The following is a 17,223-nucleotide window of genomic DNA, read 5'->3' on the forward strand; positions in this document are numbered from 1 at the left end:
AGCACGCAGTGCACCAGCTTGATGGGAGCAGCACTGCATGCTGGGATGTGTAGTCTCTGCTGGCCACTCTCCATATCGGAGCTGATGATAGCTGCAGATGGTTCTGCTTTATACAGGGATGGCTCTGAACCGGCAGCCCTTGAGCTGAACACCCCTGAACTCTGGGAAGCCTGCACTGTCCACCTTGGTGACAAGCATCCTTGTCTCTCACTGCGTGGTGGAGGTGCGGGGCATGACGTTACACAGCACACTCAGTGTGGGAGCTTGAGAGAACCACTGGCTCTGTGGCCAGCAGCCTCGTCTAAGGGTGCCAAGGAGCCCTCAGTTGGGGCCAGCATGGGTGCTTCTGGCTCGGAGTTAAAACATCCCAGAAGTTCTGGCCCAAGAGAAGCAGTCAGTGTGCTCAGGGCTTCCTGCAGGCCAGCAGGGAGAGAGCAAGAGGGCAGGGCATGAAGACATCTGATAATTTCCATGGCTTTTAAAAGTTTGCCCATGAGAATACAGAGGGTCTGCAGCAGTGGGATGTGGGAGCTGTCCACGCCATGGCAGGTTTATTCTGGCAGCACATGCTCCTCATTAAGGCCTTTTTAAATACAGCCCGACGCTTTCCTGCAGTAACTAATCCCCAGTCTGAACCGGGAGATCCTGCAATGCACTGTGACCCATTAATTTCAGGAGAAATAAATACAGCCGCGTACTTAACAGTTTCTGAAAGGCCAGGAGGGATTAGTGCTTCTCAGTGTCCTGTGCACACCAGCCGCTAATCCCTGGAAGGGATACACTAGCAGAAAAAACCCGCCTACGTCGACAAACCCTTTGTGGATCTTGCCCGCACTCTGCGCGCCCGCTGTCTTTGCCTGGATTGCATTGTCACAGGAGCGTATGAAAGCCAGAGGCAGGCCCCATGCCTCACCCCACAGTGAGTTACATGGGGGTGAGGCGTGGGGCTGCAGCAGCTGGAGTGGTGTCCTTTTCCAGCAGGTTTTCAAACGGACTGGTCTCTGCCAAGCAGCCGCGCCGGCCAAGCCCCACAGCCGTGATGTGGCCTCATGATGAACACAGGCAGCTTCAATGCAGCAGTGGGGTGGAGGGGGCTGACTGACTAAGGTGGGACCCATGCCAGGCTCAGCCCTGGCAGGGTTAGTAACTCAGGAAACAAGCTACACCACACAGGCCTGCAAACCCCAGAGTGCTTTGCCAGCGTCTGCAGCGCGGTGAGCCCCAATGGCCCACCCCTCTCGGAGCAGTGCCAGGCTGGCGGGATTACAGCCCGCCCAGCGTGGTAAATCAGCTGATCCGCCCTGCCCAAGACCATTAGGGTTTCCCAGCTCTCTAGACTTGCAGTGTGACTGATTTATCTGGAGTAGCTGGCTTAGCTGGGATCTGTCCCACAGAGAGGCTCCGGCAGCTGGGGGCGGGGCAGTGAGTTCAGAGGCATTCCCCGAGCTAGAGACATGTTGCCGGGTGGGTGGGGCGAGGGGTTAGGGGCAGCAGGGAGTGGAGGGTGAGGGAGGTTAGTGGCACACGGGCATGCTGTCATGCGGCACTGCACACCATTCGGCACCTACTGCCTTAGTCGCTTTCGGGCCGGTAGAGGTATTTCATCATCAGGCTGTCCACCTGCTTCTTCCGCTTCTTCTCCTCCTTCCTCAGGCACTTGCCTGATTTCTCTGCATCCCGCCCCTCCGCGGCTCCCTCCCCTTCGGAGGCCGGGCTCTTCTTCTTGGGGCCCTTCTTGACACTGGAGCTGCTGTGGTAGGAGCTGGACGAGGAGTCCGAGGAGGACTCCGAATCTGAAGGCAGCTTCTTCTTCTTCTTGGACTTCTTCTTGGCATGCTTCCTGGCGCTCTTCCTGTGCTCCTCCTCCGAGGAATCATCTTCAGAACTGCTGCTGTTCCTCCGGCCCTTGCTGCGGTGAGGCCGGGAGCAGTCCAAGGCAGAGGCGGACCGGCGCAGGCTGCTGAAGGAGCGCTCCGAGCTCTCCGGCCGGGTGGCGCTCCTGGCGCTCCGCACGCTCCTCTTGTCCTCCTCCTCTGAGTCTGGGTCCAAGCTGGAGCGCTTGAACTTGATGGGCTTGTAGCTGAGGACCTCATTGATGGCAGCCTCCAGGTCAGGGTCCAGGTAGGAGCGGTGGCTGACGGGCCGGATGTCTGAGACCTCCGGCTGCACCTCGTCGGAGGCGGAGGTCCTGGGCCGGGGGGGCACGGAGAAGCTGCGCCCAAGCGAGTGCTGGCTGTACAGGGAGCGGGTGTCGCTCAGAGCCACACTAGACAAGTCATCCAACTCATCCAGCCGGCTCCTGCTCAGGGAGAGCCGGGAGTCAAGCCGGCTGCCCAGGGTCGAGGTCTCCAGCCCCAGCTCTGCCCGGTGGCTCAGTGGCGGGCTGAGGGCACTGCAGACGCCAGCCAGCGGCTCGCTGAGCCGGGACGTGCTGCACCGCAAGCTGTCCGGGCTTGACAGCGTGAAGCTCAGTGTGGACCTAGCGTCAGCCTCGTCACCCTCCAGCCCGCGCCGGGAGGAGGCAGCCCGGCTGGCCGGGCCAGACAGGGCAGAGGCCTGGTCAAAGTCAGCTGTGGTGACAGACCACCTCTTCTCCAGCCCCGTCCGGGCTCTGCTGCTGGCCTCCGAGAAGGCTTGGGAGATGACAGAGCCCCTGTTGTCAGGGTTCTCGCTGCCTGGGGACTTCTTCCACGAGCAGATGGAGCCGGTCTCCTCCTGGCTGCTGGCCGCCGAGCTGTGCTTGGCCTTGCGGAAAGACCTGTCTGGGGAGGCCGGCCGCTCGCTCAGGGTGGAGAAGAGAGTCTCCTCGTCCCCCTGGCCGCCAATAGAGTCCTTTACGTTGAGGCGTTTCCTGTAGCTCAGGGAGCTCATGACAGAGACCGGCCGCTCCTCGGCCTCTCTGCCTTCCTTCCTCTCCTTGGGGGCCAAGTTCAGGGCTGGCCTTAGGAGAGTGACCAGTGGACAGCAGCAAATGGGGAGGGAGGGGGGAGAGAGAGAGAGCAGGTGAGATCAGAGAGACACACCAGGCGAAGGAGAGAGGAAGGCAGCAGAGGAAACCCAGCTAAATAATTTGCCTCAGTGGAAAATAGCTTCCTGGGAAATGTCATGCAAATTAGGGTATTGTTCTATCCCATGGCTTTTATCCCCCTTTAAAACGTTTCATTCAATTATTTCATTGTCAACTACCTGGAGCCACTACCTTTGAGAGCCAACTTCCAAGAAGGTGGAATTATCCCCAAAACCAAACGCTTGACATCTGCACCGCCGAACAAATTAAACCAATTAAGAGAAATAGCCTCGGCTCTTCCCCTGGCTCAGTGGAGGGGGGAGAAGCCCCTGGGATCCCTGAATCCATAGCAGGAAATTGCTTTTATACCAAACCAATCTGTACTCATCAGGCAGTACTTTCCCCAGGAGAAGCTGCTCCAGTCCTCTTCTCCCGGCTCCCGTGGCACTCCAGGCAAGGGGTGCCAGGTCTGCCCAGCCCCGGGGGCACTCCCCTGAGGCACAGGGAAAAGCCACGGACAGGGGCCCTGCTCACAGCAATCCCACATGTTGAGTGAACCAAGGGACGGAGCAGTGGGAGCTGGGGGCTTGGTTGCGGCTCCAGCTCAGACGTCTTTGATACCTTCAGATTTATAGTTCTGAAATTCAATGCGCTTAGTTGCCATAGCAATGGCCACTCTATCCTGAAATCAATGCACGCTCCCGTGGGGCTGGGTCTTGGCCTCTCAGGGGCACAAAGCAGGGGAAGCCGGATACTTTTACTGCTCTGCCCACCAGCACCACGCCAGCCACCGGCCCCTGGCCCGGAACCCATGGCTCCTGGCCAGCTGTGGGAGCCATCACTGGAGGCCCAGCCCTAACTGGTCAGTGTTCTCCGCAGGGAGCACGTGGCTGGGGGTGGCCTGTGCTTGGCTGCTGGTGTGCTCAGAGGGTTATGCACCCGCCTGGACGGCACAGCCGGGTTGAGCCCTGGCAAACCCTGCACCCCAACGGCGGTTCAGCCCGACCCTGCCCCTCTTGTTCGGGGCTCTGCCGGGCAAGCAACCGCTCTGTCTCCTGCTTGAGTGACGGAGACCAACTCCCTCCCCCACAGGGCTGCTGAGCCAGGGTCCCTGGAAGGGAAGTGCCATGAGAGCTGCCTGGGTGACAGCCCCGGTCCCAGCGACCGCCCCCACGCCACCTCCCCAGCCCCCGCCCGGTTGCTATGGGGAGAAGCGAAAGCAAGTGGCTGTTTCCCCGGGGACGCTGACCGCACACTGACCTGGAGCTCTTCCAGCTGCCGTCATCAGAGACTGCTTTGGAGGAGCCTTTGTTCCTGGAGAGCCATGATTTCACTCCATCCACGCGGTCCTCCAGCTCCGAGTCCACATCGGAGTCACCCTCGCTGCCAGAGGGAAAGATTCAGGCGGGGGGAGATTAGCACCCGAGGCTGGCAGCCTAGCTCCCCTGCCAAGCGGGCTCTGCGTGTGCTGCCCTCCGTGCCCCCAGGAGAATGTTCCCAGCTCAGCCTGGAAGGGGAACGGGCAAGCATCTCACTGGATTCCCAATCCCTCGATGTGGGCAGAGCCAGCTCAGCCCGGGGGCAGGGCCTGGCAAACGCGTGGCCACCTCTGGGGGCAGGGATCCTATCTCGGACCCCGAGCCGAGTGAATCACTCCCGGCAAAGCCCGTCTCCCACACCCCAGCCCACCTGCGAGCTGGCCACGAGTGGGCAGTGCAAGCCGCGCTCTTCCCTGGCCCCGTTTGGCGCTGTGCTACTCAGCGACCCAAGCCAGACGGGGCCGGCTCAGCTCCCATCGACAGGTTCTGTGGCTATGTTGTAAGGACAAGGCCGTTGCGTGCAGGGAACAATGTGGTGTGCCATGAACGGCGAGAATGAGGGGCTGGCGTCAGGGCACATTGGGGATTCACGCCCCCCCACCCCCACCCAGGAGCACGCCCCCTGCTGGGGCTCCAGGAACAAATGCCCTATGGACCTCAGGGACTGTCCCTTGCTCCTACACCACTGCAGCAGCATCCCCAGACCTTGGCATTAGGGGCTCCACATTCACTTCCCCTGCTGGCCAGGCATGGCCCGAGCTGGCTGGCTGATCTGGTACAGTGCTTCTGCATGGCTGGGGGAATGTCGTCATAGACTTCAGAGAGCTCCAATGGGCTGTGGACCTGCCCTGCCCACGTTGGAAACACCCACAACGGCAGGGACGCCGCAGATCTCCTGGCACCAGGCCCACGTCTCGCGGGGCGGGGCAGTGCCCAGACAGGGACCGAGTGGGTGACAGAGGGACGAACAGCACCCAGGAGTCCTGGCTCCCTCTCCTGTGCCCCACTCATGGGCAAGAGCGGCCTCTGCCTGCCTCAGAGCTGTGTCAGACGCTGGCTGAGGTCAGGCTCTGTTTTCAGGGCCTGGCGCAGGGAGGCTGTGGGATGTGAGCTGGCCTTCCCAGGCATGCCTGGGGGACCAAAGCACTGTGAATTAACGCACAGGCATTAAGCCCAGCAGCACAGCTTAGCAATACACAGTGCATCGAGTGCTGCTCCCCCCACATTAACCAGCTCCAGCAGGGCAAGCCCCCTGCAACGCACTGTCAAGGGGACGATGGGATGCCCATTAGCAGGCAGTGCAGTGCGCGGGCTAACTGGCCATGAGGGAGAATGGCGAGGCCCACACCTAGGACAGACACTTTTACTGAGCAGTTCTTACTGCTCCAGAAATTTCACATCTCCACAACTGTGCTCTCAATTAGACAAGGGAACTCTGTGCAAAGGGCTCGCGTTAGTTTCATTTAAATACAGCTATATTACGAACCGGCTGCGCCCTTGGATCGATCAGAGCCCTGGGCTCAGAGCCAAGATCCCCTCTAACGGGAGACAGGCAAAGGGAGTTGAAGGAAAAGGGAACTCCTCTTCCAAATACTTCCCCAAAGGATAGTGGGGCCAGGCCTGTGGGGCTGTGTGTTCATAAGGCAAGGTTTGTAGAGGAGATGCTTGGTAGCACACACATCACCCTGCCATGTGGAACACTGATCTCTGCTCCAGACAGGCCTGGGAGCGAAACAGCAAGGGCTGCTGCAGGGCAAAACTGGGATGCACCAGCAGAGCTGCGGGGTGTGGGGGACAGGGCTAGCAGGGGGCTGTGGGTTGGGATTTGAGGGCAGAGCTGGGGGATGGGGGCAGGCAGGAGCCCAGGGCTGGGCTAGCAGAGGGCTGTGGGTTGGAACTGGGGGGCACTAGCAGAGCTGGGGGAGGGGGGCAGGCAGAAGCCCAGGGCTGGGCTAGCAGGGGGCTGTGGGTTGGGACTGGGGGGCATTGGCAGAGCTGGGAGAGGGGGGAAGGCAGGAGCCCAGGGCTGGGCTAGCAGGGGGCTGCAGCCTGTGTGCATGTGATAGAGAACACACACATGCTCAGGCTGCAGTAGGGCATTGAGGGACACTCAGTTTCTCCGAGGGCAGCCAAACCAGGCCTCGGCTCAACTGGACCCAATAACCCCACATGTTGTGCGATTCTACGTGCCCTGGTGCAGCTGCCCCATGCGCTGCCCACGGTCACTGCAAAGGCACCAGGACGGCTCAACACGAGGCTCTGAATGAACCTGGGACACCTCAGCCAGCCAGCCAAACCCTGTGTTTTTCAGACGGAGAGGTGACCCCAGCAGACCAGTCCTGGGCACAGCAGGGGCCAGCCAGTGGGTTGTGCTCTGCAGACAGCTTCCCCCAGCAATTTACACTGACAGCGGCTTGGGATGCAGGCTGAGATGTTTTGTATAAATTTAGAAAAATATTGTTCAACATGTCCCTCACTGTGGATCTGCTGGGCTTCCCCCCAACCCAGGGGATACATTTCCTTTCATCCGTATCAGCAGGAGAGGCCCTTCTGTACAGAATTATGTCCCCGAATGAATAACAAAGGGGAGAAAGAAAAGCAAGAAACAGGCTGCAGTTCTGGGAGCGAGTGAAATTTCAAATTTGCAAAGAGCAGAGGATTGGGAGGGAAATAAGTGGGCTCATTTTATAGGCCTCCATCAAGTGCAAAATTACAGCAAGGAAGAGCTATGTTGATGTCTCTGGGTAAACAGGAGTTTAGCAGACAGAACGGAAATGACTCTGGCAGGCTGGGTGCCCAAGTGTGGCGGGCAGATTTACAGTGGCAGGCGAGCCCCTCCGTAATGCTAGAGCCGCCTGATTTACACACACACATAAAGAAAGCCCTATCTGGCTTAAACCAGCTAATTTATAACCACCGTTCATAACCCTATTGATTGCCTTTAGAAAGAAGGTGCTGTATGCATTGCAAAATCTCTCTCTCCATGTTAAAAGCAGTTCTGTATAAATCTCTGTTAATACATAACTGTTTACTGCTTTCATTAGGGTTATAGCAATAACAACTGTATCTATAAGTAAATCGAAATGTTATTTTTCCTCCCACCTCACTCGGCTCAATAACTCTGCCCTGGCTTCCCCCAGCACTAACTGGCTGGTAAAAGCGAAGGAAGTCTCTTGGGAACCCAAGGTAACTTTGCTAGAATTGCAAGTGTGCCTGGGAACAGATATATAATGTGATCTTAAATGAGCATTTTATCCGCCTAGCCTCAGGGCTCTTCTCTGCCCGGGGAGCACGGGGCGGCATCGCACAGGGGACGGGCTATTATAGACCCGGAATACGAATTCTCCTTGTTCAATTCAAAGCAACGGGCTGGACCTGATCCTGCAAACGTCTCCCTCCTCTGCAATCTAGCGCAGACAACACTCTTATTTTCCTTAAAAACAACGAGCCCCATAAACAAACTCTGGGGGCAGCTGAGGTTTTAAATCGTCAGAATTAAACTTGATGTCAAACACAATTTATGTCCAGACTAGCGTGCCATTAGTTAACTGGGATCCAAATCACAAGGGAACAAACAAACGGGGACTGAGCTGCGGAGGATATTAATTGTGTGTGACAACAAGGCTCCAATGGCCCTCTATCACTGTTACACACACTTACATTTATCATTAGTCGTTATAGATCCTTCCACAGCCAACGGCCCCTCCTGCCTCAGGAAAGAGACCTTGCTGGCAAAGCCAGTCCAGAGACACTCAAGCCTCGGGTTCCAGGGGACGGCACCTGACTCCTCGTGTTCACATCCAGGGCATGAGGAAGGCTCTGCAAGCCACACAGAGCCGGGCACAGCACAGAGCCCCCCAGGGACCCTTCCGTCGGGGCAGAGCTCCACATGCTTCCACGCTTAAGCCCCAGACGGGCCCGACGTTCCCAACGGCACCATTTGCAATCACTAAACCTCGGGCTTCAGGGCATCGCAGCGGGGCACTGAAGGGAATCACTCAATCTCACCCACATGCAATTGCTCCACTGGCCAGGTGCACCATGGGGCTTTACACTTTTCTCTGAAGCATCAATCATCAGCCAATGCCAAAGGCCGGAGACCAGCCCAGCTGCTCTGACCCAGCATGGCATCTGAAACCAAACGGCCAATATCCGCTCCCCACAAATCCCCACTCCCTGCCAGCTGCGGCACTGGGGCACTGTTCTGGCTTTGGAGAGGTCAGAAGCCACTGAGAAGGCAAACAACTGGGGACCTGCTTTGCTATCTGTCCTTTCCCAGGTAGGACACACTGCTTATCTGATGGGGCTTCAAGGACAGGGAGCCTGGGGGAGCAGTCACTCTGGGGTGGGGCCTGGGGGGAGGGGGCACTTGTCCTAGGTTTGCACAGCTTTGCCTGTTGCCTTGTGAGGAGAAGGGATGAGTTATTGTCTCATCATATTCCCAGGACATCCAGATTTATAATTGATTTCCTCTCCGTTTCAGGAGCGGCTACGGAGGATTCCCGGGGGAGAGGCGCAGACTGTCAGTTACACGGGCAGCGTTACCTGCGGACCCTGGTGGGATGCGAACAGCTGCTCCAGGCATGGCTGAAGTGAGCTGTGGGCTGAATGCTCACAATGCAGCCCCTGCAGACTGCCAATCCCAGCATGCAACAGCGTCATCCCGAACCATCCAGCCAGGAGCTGCAGACGCCCCCCACCCAGTGACACAGCCCCCTCCAGATACGGGCCTACGCGATGCGGCTCCAGCACTGGTCCCTCACGGCACTGAGAGGCTCCCGGCGCACCCTCTCCCCAGGTCCCCAGCCCCTGCTGCCAGCGGCTGAGCGCAGCGGTCGGGACGCAGCCCGGTGGCTGCTTATTAGAGGGTTAGGGCTAGTGCACATGCATGGAGCACGCTGGGGGGTCGACATGCAGGGCCCAGCGGCGGGCTCCTTCCAGGCATGCTCGGGGTTAGGAACAAGGGGTTATTGAATTGCGAAGGAGAGTTGAGATCCTCACAGTTTATTCTTTCTTTTCTGATACTTTGTCACCACGTCCTGCAAACTGAGAATGGGGGCGGAAGGGGGCAGGAGGACAAAGAAAATAAATGAACTTAAAGAGGCAAAACGGAACAAAACCACAACAGAAACAAACCGGGGCAAACCAAAGAGCAGAGCCGGGGAGGGGGGAAGGAAGGAGGGGTTGGTGGACAGCAGCACTGTCTCCCGTGTGGAGAGCCCAACGCACCTCCCCACACTTGCAGATTACAGCGCGCCGGGGCCAGGACCAGAACCCAGGGCTGCTAGTCCAGAGTCCTCGCGGCTGGGCCTGGTCTCAGCGCACAGCCCCAGCCCGGTGCCCCAGCCGGTTCCTGGGGTGGCACTGGAGTTGCTAGCGATGCTTTCTGATGCCGGTTCCTGGGGTGGCTGTACTCTGACATCGCCCATGTTTGTGGTGCAGCAGGCAGCACTCAGCTGCTCCCCCTGCTGGGGGGGGGGGTGCAGGCGTGCCCCATCATAACACCTAGCTCGGAGAGCATTTTCCAGCCCCAGCTCTCTACGCTCTTTCCCAAGGTCAGTGTCATTACACCCATTTAACAGGTGGGGAAACTGAGGAATGGAGGTGAAAGGACTTGTGCAGAGTTCCCCAGCAGGCCACTGGCAGAGTCCCAGTCTAGTGCTCTATCCACTAGCCCACCCCACCTCCCAGCCACTCTCGGAAGGTGCAGACGCACCCAACACCATAAACAAGTGCTTGCTTTGCAAGCGGCAATGTGAGGCCAAGGCGGGCCGGGCCGGAATTAAGGCAGCTTTTGTCACGGTCAGAAAGCAGGGACTCCCCAGGAACACACTGGCTCGTCCCATAAATTTCCAAGTCTCTGGGAAACAGAAGCTGCTCTCCCGTTTTATGGCGAGGGGAAGTGGGAAGGAAGAGCCTGAACTGGAGCAGGGGGAAGATAAGATCCGACCTGCCTGAATTGCTGCAACGAACCAGCCCCACCAGGCACAGAGCAGCTCTGCACCCAAGCAGCCGCTATCCGGGGTGGGAGGGTGGGGAGGGTGTGTGTGGCTGACTGCAGCATGTCCATGGGGGACCCCACCAGCTTCGCCATGGGGCAGCCCTGCCCAGTCTATTGGGAAGGAATGAGCGGGACTGGGAGTTTCCTGGGCCCTGGCGGGTGAGGGGCAGCGGGGGTCTCCGGTAGGTAACTGTGCGGCTCCCACCTGTTGATGAGGTCCTCGTTGTCATCGCTCTCCATCTCGTCCTCGATGGCAGCCTGCAGGTCCCCAATCCGCTTGAACGCCAGCTTCAGGTCCGACTGCAGGCTTTGGTTGGCGGCCTCCAGGCTCTCCAGGTCCATTTCCTTGGGGAGAGTGAACCCCGTGAGCATTGGCTGCAGCCCCATGCCACAGAGAGGCAGCCAGTGCCAGCCTGGAACTGCCACCCCAGTGATGCGGTGTCACCCCACAGAGGGGCCGGGGTGGCCACAGCTGGAGCATAGCACCCAGTCCCGTCCATCAGGCAGGGAGGGACCAGGGCTGTGCCCAGCATGTCACAGGGCAGTTACATCAGAGCAGATTTGCCCCCTCTCCTCCCCGAGGCAGTTACACCGGGGTGGATTTAGCCCAGCTCCCATTTTTAAAGGGCTATTCTCAAGATGCCCAGCTCCCCGTTTCCCCTGCCAGGCTCTGTTTATGGGTAGGACCTACGCTAACCAGCCTAGTTTCATAGCGACGTTTGGGGATCAGTGGCATGACCCATATATTTAAGGCTGCGCATTCGACCCCGATGGGGGCATCCCGGCTGGTCCCTGCTCCCACCCCTGGGCACGCTGGGGGCAGCGCTCCCCATAGCTAGTCGAGGGCACCATCACATCAGCTAACAGTTCAGCGGGGTGGGGGGGGGGCTGGCTGCCCGCCTCGCCCTCTGACCAGGCTTCCTCACCAGCTCATGCTTCTTGCGGCTGGCCTCAGCTTCCTTCTTGGCCAGCTCGCCCGTCTCCTCCTTGGTGTCCCGCAGCTGGCGCTGAAGTCGCTTGTTCTGCTCCTTCTCCCGGTTCTCGGCGGCTGCACGCTGGTCCCGCTCCTCCGTCAGCTTCTCCACGTTCTCCTTCAGGCGGCTGGCCAGGCTCTGGGGGCGCAGGGCACAGTCAGGCAGGTCACAGTTACCCCAATCCCCAGACAGGGCAGTGGAGGTGGCTAGGGTCACGCAGAGCAAGGGTGGGGAATAGAACCCAGGAGTCCTGGCTCCCCTCGAGATCAGCAGGGACATTTAAATTGGGGATTGGTCCTGCTTTGAGCAGGGGGTGGGACTAGATGACCTCCTGAGGTCCCTTCCAACCCTGATATTCTATGATTCTATGATTTGGGCCTTCCAGGGCCAGGCCACCTCAACAGCCAGCCCCGCGGGGTGTGAGCCAGTCATCAAGGCCCTGCCAAGCCACAGGGGCTCCTGGATGCCCTGCCCAGAGCAGGGCCGCTGAGTCCCCATGCTGGCCCCCTCCCATACCCCCCTTCCCTCCCCGCCCAGCCGCAGCAGGCGATGGGGAGACAGCAGCCCTGACAGAATCAATATTCACTCGTCAAGAATAATCGCAGCAGAGAACGGCAATTACCCAGCCCGGCTCAGGAGCGAGCGCCGCCCCGTCGCTTCCCACTGAACGCTAATGGAACAAACGAACCCAGCGCCATGCATTTACATGAGGGGCTGGGGCGGGGGGAGAATGGAGGAGCTGCTTCCCCTGGGCGAGGGAGGGGGCAGAACAATTGCGGGGCTTTGGCGAATTGGAAAAATAGATTTAACTTTGTGTGAAGTAATTACAGCCTGTAACGCCGAGAAAAAATAGACTCGATCCTTCCCGGCAGCTGAGCCATCCGCTGCATATTTATGGCCCCGCCAGCAAGAGGGGAAGGGCAATACGGAGAGGGAGAGCTGAGCGCCTCGCCTCTCGCGGCAGAGAGGGGCTGCGAACGCAGAATATAAAGCAGGCTGCGCTGAGCGGGAGCAGCAGAGTCTATAATTTCACTAAGTCAAGAGCAGCACTTTGCCACGCACCAGCTGGACGGCCAATGATTGTTATCAGTGCCCGCGGATAACCGGCCCAGGCAGGCGTGGAGCTGGGGGCATCAGGGGACAGGGCGCAGCAGGATGCTGACACAGGAAGAATCAAGCCCGGTCCAGGTAACAGGCCGTGGGCAGCGGAAGGCCCGGAGAGCTGCCTAGCCAGTGTCCCCAGTCCAGAGCTCTGCACGGGCCACTCCAGGCGGCGTTAACGCTGCACCAGGAGCCCTCAGCCTCCCCCAGTGGCACCATCAACCCTGCCCAAACCCGCAGCATCTGCTCTGGGACAGGGGCGCCCTTCGGTCCAGGCTTCGCACAGCGCTGGCACAGACTAGCCGAGAGGCCGCTGTGGGCTCCCCTGCCTGGCCCCACTCACAGCCAGTCCCACAGAATGACTGGAGCAGCAGCTGCCAACCTCCCTTGATGAACAGTCCTCCACTGGAGCTCGTGCCCAGCTGTGCTGGGCTGGAAACGAGGGGTGGCGCTCAGATCACCAGATGCCCAGGGAGCTCTCAGCCAGCGTGCAGGCCAGGCCAGGGGCCACTGGCAGACATGCTCGTTGAGGAGCCCGCTGCACTGATGGGGCTGCCCTGCTCCCCACCATGCGGGGCCAGCAGTGGAGTTGGCTCAGAGGAGCTCCGGCTCCCCTCCTCCCCCAACAGCGCGACCTGCGGGGCCAGGGCGCCATCTGGAGCTCCCTACATTAAAGAAGTATGGGCTGGATGAATGGACGATAAGGTGGACAGAAAGCTGGCTAGATTGTCGGGCTCAATGGGTGGTGATCAATGGCTCCATGTCCAGTTGGCAGCCGGTATCAAGTGGAGTGCCCCAGGGGTCGGTCCTGGGGCCGGTTTTGTTCAATATCTTCATTAATGATCTGGAGGATGGTGTGGATTGCACCCTCAGCAAGTTTGCAGATGACACTAAACTGGGAGGAGTGGTAGATACGCTGGAGAGTAGGGATAGGATACAGAGGGCCCTAGACAAATTAGAGGATTGGGCCAAAAGAAATCTGATGAGGTTCAACAAGGACAAGTGCAGAGTCCTGTACTTAGGATGGAAGAATCCCATGCACCGCTACAGACTAAGGACCGAATGGCTCGGCAGCAGTTCTGCAGAAAAGGACCTAGGGGTGACAGTGGATGAGAAGCTGGATGAGAGTCAACAGTGTGCCCTTGTTGCCAAGAAGGCTAACGGCATTTTGGGCTGTATAACTAGGGGCATTGCCAGCAGATTGAGGGACGTGATCGTTCCCCTCTGTTCGACATTGGTGAGGCCTCATCTGGAGTACTGTGTCCAGTTTTGGGCCCCACACTACAAGGAGGATGTGGAAAAATTGGAAAGCATTCAGCGGAGAGCAACAAAAATGATTAGGGGGCTGGGGCACATGACTTATGAGGAGAGGCTGAGAGAACTGGGATTGTTTAGTCTGCAGAAGAGAAGAATGAGGGGGGATTTGATAGCTGCTTTCAACTACCTGAAAGGGGGTTCCAAAGAGGATGGTTCTAGACTATTCTCAGTGGTAGAAGAGGACAGGACAAGGAGCAATGGTCTCAAGTTGCAGTGGGGGAGGCTTAGGTTGGATATTAGGAAAAACTTTTTCACTAGGAGGGTGGTGAAGCACTGGAATGCGTTACCTAGGGAGGTGGTGGAATCTCCTTCCTGACAGGTTTTTAAGGTCAGGCTTGACAAAGCCCTGGTTGGGATGATTTATTTGGGGATTGGTCCCACTTTGAGCAGCGGGTTGGACTAGATGACCTCCCAAGGTCCCTTCCAACCCTGATATTTTATGATTCTGTGATACCTCCAGGCGTTTGACTTGGGTCCTCTCGAACTCTAACCGCGTCTCCAGCTCCCGGATCTTTGCTTCCTGCCGGCTGACTAGAGACTTGTCCACCATGGACTGCTCGAGGAACTCCAGCTGGCTCTGCAGCCCTTGTAGCTGGGGAGAGGACAGGCAGCAGCTCAGGTCACACCAAAAGAAAACCAAGGCTTGGCCCCATCCTGGTTCGGGAGAAGAGCCAGGCGGGCCAGCACATCCGGCTCAGCTGCAGACAGACCCAGCCCCTGGGGGTCGGCGCAGTGCCTTGAATCAGCACCCTCAGCAGCCGGGTGCTCCCTTCTCTCCAGCCCCCTGGTGACGGGGGTGGGGGCGGGCACTGCAGGCCATGCGCCTGTTTGCCCAAACGGCCTCTTCCCTGGGAGAGCGGCAGGTGCTGGGGCCTTTGGGCAGCGCTACCCTGCTGGGGAGCCAGGCTGGGGCCATTGCCGAGGGAGATAGGGGCTCTCTGCAGGCAGGGTGGCTGTCCCCACACTTGCTGCTGGGGTCTGCCAGGCTCTCCAGACTCACACATGTAGCGTGGGCAGCTAGGGGCCAGCGATTTCCCCTGTTTGGCCCTCACAGAGAGGATCAGGCTAAACCAGCCTGGCTGTGGACCTGGAGCGGCACATGGGTCTCCGCCAACGGCTGGACTCATGTTGCTCGCGTCCCAGATTGCAGCGCAGGGGCCCAGCCCCTCCCAAACCCAAAGGCCATACTCTGGGTGTGCTCCCCCCCAGCACAATGATGACCCAGGACCACCCTGCTACCTTCTCCTGCAGCTCCTGCTTCTCTTTATTGGCGTCTTCCAGCTGGGACTGGAGGTCGTTTATCTGGGCCAGATCCCGGGAGGCCTGTGGGCAGAGAGTGTCTGGGCTGATCAGAATCCAGAGCCAGGCCAGCTGCCCTCTGCCAGCCCCAGGGCCACGGGTGCAGCGCCCCTAGGGCAGGCAGTGGGACTTGCCAGCCTCCGGGACAGCCCCCGGGCGGGCTCACAGCAGGGGAATCCAGCAGTGCCCTTTGGGTGCCAGGCCTGCTCTCCAGCTGGGATGCCAGGGTTGGCCAGAGCTCAGCTGAGACGACAGAGCAGGGTGAAGCCGCTAGGTGTCTCACCTCACTTCCAGCCTCCACAGAGAGGTGCCTACGAGAGTCTGTGGTGCCAGGCTGGGCTGGCATGGTGTGGACGGGGCGCCCAGGGGCTGGGCTGGGGGGCATGCTCAGGGTGCCGTGAGGGGGTGCGCCAGCAGCACACAGGACTGGTGGAGCTGGGCACAGGTGGCATCACCTGGGCCACTGATGCTTTGTGCTTCTTCATCAGTTCGTTCATGTCCTCCTGGTCCTCCTCCAGGCGGCTCTGCACCTCGTTCTTTTCCCGCTGCAGCCGGCTCAGCTGCTCCTCCAGCTGGGGGGGAGACGGGGGAGAGGTGAGGCTGGCCAGTCCCATGTACACTGCTGCCCCCCAACCACTGCCCCCAAGGCTCCCCCCACCCACCCGGCACCAGCAGCAGGCACCTCTGTGCCCCTCCATCCTGCCGTAGCTGGGCACCAGACGGGTTCTGCCTGGGGAGGCCAGAGCCCAGGACAATAATGGACCTTCCAGCGCACCAGACCGCCAAGACTGGGCTGGATGCAGGCCAGGGACGGACTGGCTCTCGGGGGTGGGCTTGGGGTCTTTCCCCTGCGCAAGCAAGATCGATGATGAGAGCTCGGAGGAATTAGCTCGAGATGCTCATGCCCACAGGAAGCTGGGGCCCGAGGGCAGGGCCAGGCCCCCTTTGCCTGCCATAACCATAAGGCTCTATGTTGGCCATGATCCATGGGGCTCGGAGCAGCCTGAACAAGCCTGCTGGGCAGGGAACCGGCTCCTCGCAGGCCACGGGGGAGCGGAGCCACACGGGCAGGGAACCGGCTCAGGCACTCACGGCTGCCTTGGCTTTGGAGATGTCGTCGATCTGCAGGTGAAGATCCTCAATTTCCACCTCCATGGACTTGCGGGCCTTGACTGCCGCTGCGCAGGTGAATTCAGACTCCTCCAACTGCAGAGAGAGCCCGACACGGGGACTGTCAGCACCGGGCATGGGTCACGGCATGGGCGACGCACGCAGCAGCCTGGGGGCAGCCCCGGGGGTTTCTGTTGGGAGGGGCAGGGAATGGCGGCCGCGGTAGCCTTGCCTGTCCAGGAGGCAGCAGCACTGGTGACGCCAAGGAGCCACTTCAGGAGCGGCAGGCACGGTCAGCACACGCCGTGGGGAGCAGGGAAGAGGGGGGACGGCAGCCTAGAGCACAGGAACCCCCCACAAGGGCCAGCCCTGACCTCCCCCAGCTCTCCCTAGCTCAGATCAGCTGAGTGACGAGGGCTGGGAACCCCCCTCGGGAGACAGGGAGGACAAGGCCGGGCCAGGCACAGAGCAGTGCACACCTGATTTCTGAGCTGAGCGATCTCCCTCTTACTGGGCGCGTTGTTTTTCAGGTGATCCAGCATGATCTGGGCATCCGCCAGCAGCGCCTTGGTTCTCTTCAGATCCTTGCGCAGACGCTTCTCCGTCTCAAAATCCCGCTGGCTCACCTGGGCATGGGGAGGCCATGCAGGGGCTTGAGGGCACGCCCGCCCTACACTCTCCATCCCAGAGCAGTCCCCCGCCCCCTCAGCAACGGGCACTGGCTCCCTCTAGAACCTGAGCACCACACCCGCGATGGGCAGAACCCCCAGCGCCAGGGCTCAGCTCCTGCAGGGGACAGTGACCCCCGGGCACAGAGTGGGCACCGCACTCCCTCTGCTCCGCTCTAGCACGGCCCTTCGCCCTGCACCATCGGGCGCATGCTCCCTCCGCGGAGGCAGCTGCTCGCTGCGGCCAACCTCAGTCTCTGACCTCCTGGCCAAGGACCAGTCTGGTCCCCAGAGCCCGCTCCACCCCAGACAGCGGCAGGCCAGAGGAGTGCTCCTGGGGCACGGGCAGCTGGGCCCGCTGTGGTTTAGGAACTAGCCAGCCAGGGGTGCCCACGCCCCACTCTGCCATGCTGGCTTCAACCCGGGC

At 59.8% G+C, this 17,223-nt stretch overlaps 2 protein-coding genes across 7 annotated transcripts in view; both read right to left on the reverse strand.

Annotated features, from left to right (window-relative positions):
* Nucleotides 1-17,223, reverse strand: part of MYO18A (myosin XVIIIA) — a 141,163-nt gene that overhangs the window by 7,792 nt on the left and 116,148 nt on the right. For 3 of the 6 annotated variants that reach the window (XM_077836369.1, XM_077836367.1, XM_077836365.1), the window contains 9 exons: nucleotides 16,608-16,754; nucleotides 16,111-16,224; nucleotides 15,474-15,590; nucleotides 14,959-15,042; nucleotides 14,174-14,311; nucleotides 11,254-11,439; nucleotides 10,533-10,672; nucleotides 9,328-9,372; nucleotides 4,268-4,390 (listed from right to left, as the gene is read on the reverse strand). In XM_077836369.1, coding sequence (XP_077692495.1) covers nucleotides 4,268-4,390; nucleotides 9,328-9,372; nucleotides 10,533-10,672; nucleotides 11,254-11,439; nucleotides 14,174-14,311; nucleotides 14,959-15,042; nucleotides 15,474-15,590; nucleotides 16,111-16,224; nucleotides 16,608-16,754 — 1,094 coding nt within the window. The remainder of the gene's footprint in view (nucleotides 1-4,267; nucleotides 4,391-9,327; nucleotides 9,373-10,532; nucleotides 10,673-11,253; nucleotides 11,440-14,173; nucleotides 14,312-14,958; nucleotides 15,043-15,473; nucleotides 15,591-16,110; nucleotides 16,225-16,607; nucleotides 16,755-17,223) is intronic. The other 3 variants (XM_077836370.1, XM_077836371.1, XM_077836366.1) reach the window with 1 other exon arrangement.
* On the reverse strand, nucleotides 1,570-2,914 carry LOC144276367 (uncharacterized). The gene has a single exon (XM_077836372.1). The coding sequence runs from the start codon at nucleotides 2,869-2,871 to the stop codon at nucleotides 1,573-1,575; it is 1,299 nt and encodes a 432-aa protein (XP_077692498.1). The 5' UTR covers nucleotides 2,872-2,914; the 3' UTR covers nucleotides 1,570-1,572.

The sequence above is a fragment of the Eretmochelys imbricata genome, chromosome 17 (genome assembly GCF_965152235.1).
Source record: "Eretmochelys imbricata isolate rEreImb1 chromosome 17, rEreImb1.hap1, whole genome shotgun sequence".
Lineage (NCBI taxonomy): Eukaryota > Metazoa > Chordata > Testudines > Cheloniidae > Eretmochelys > Eretmochelys imbricata.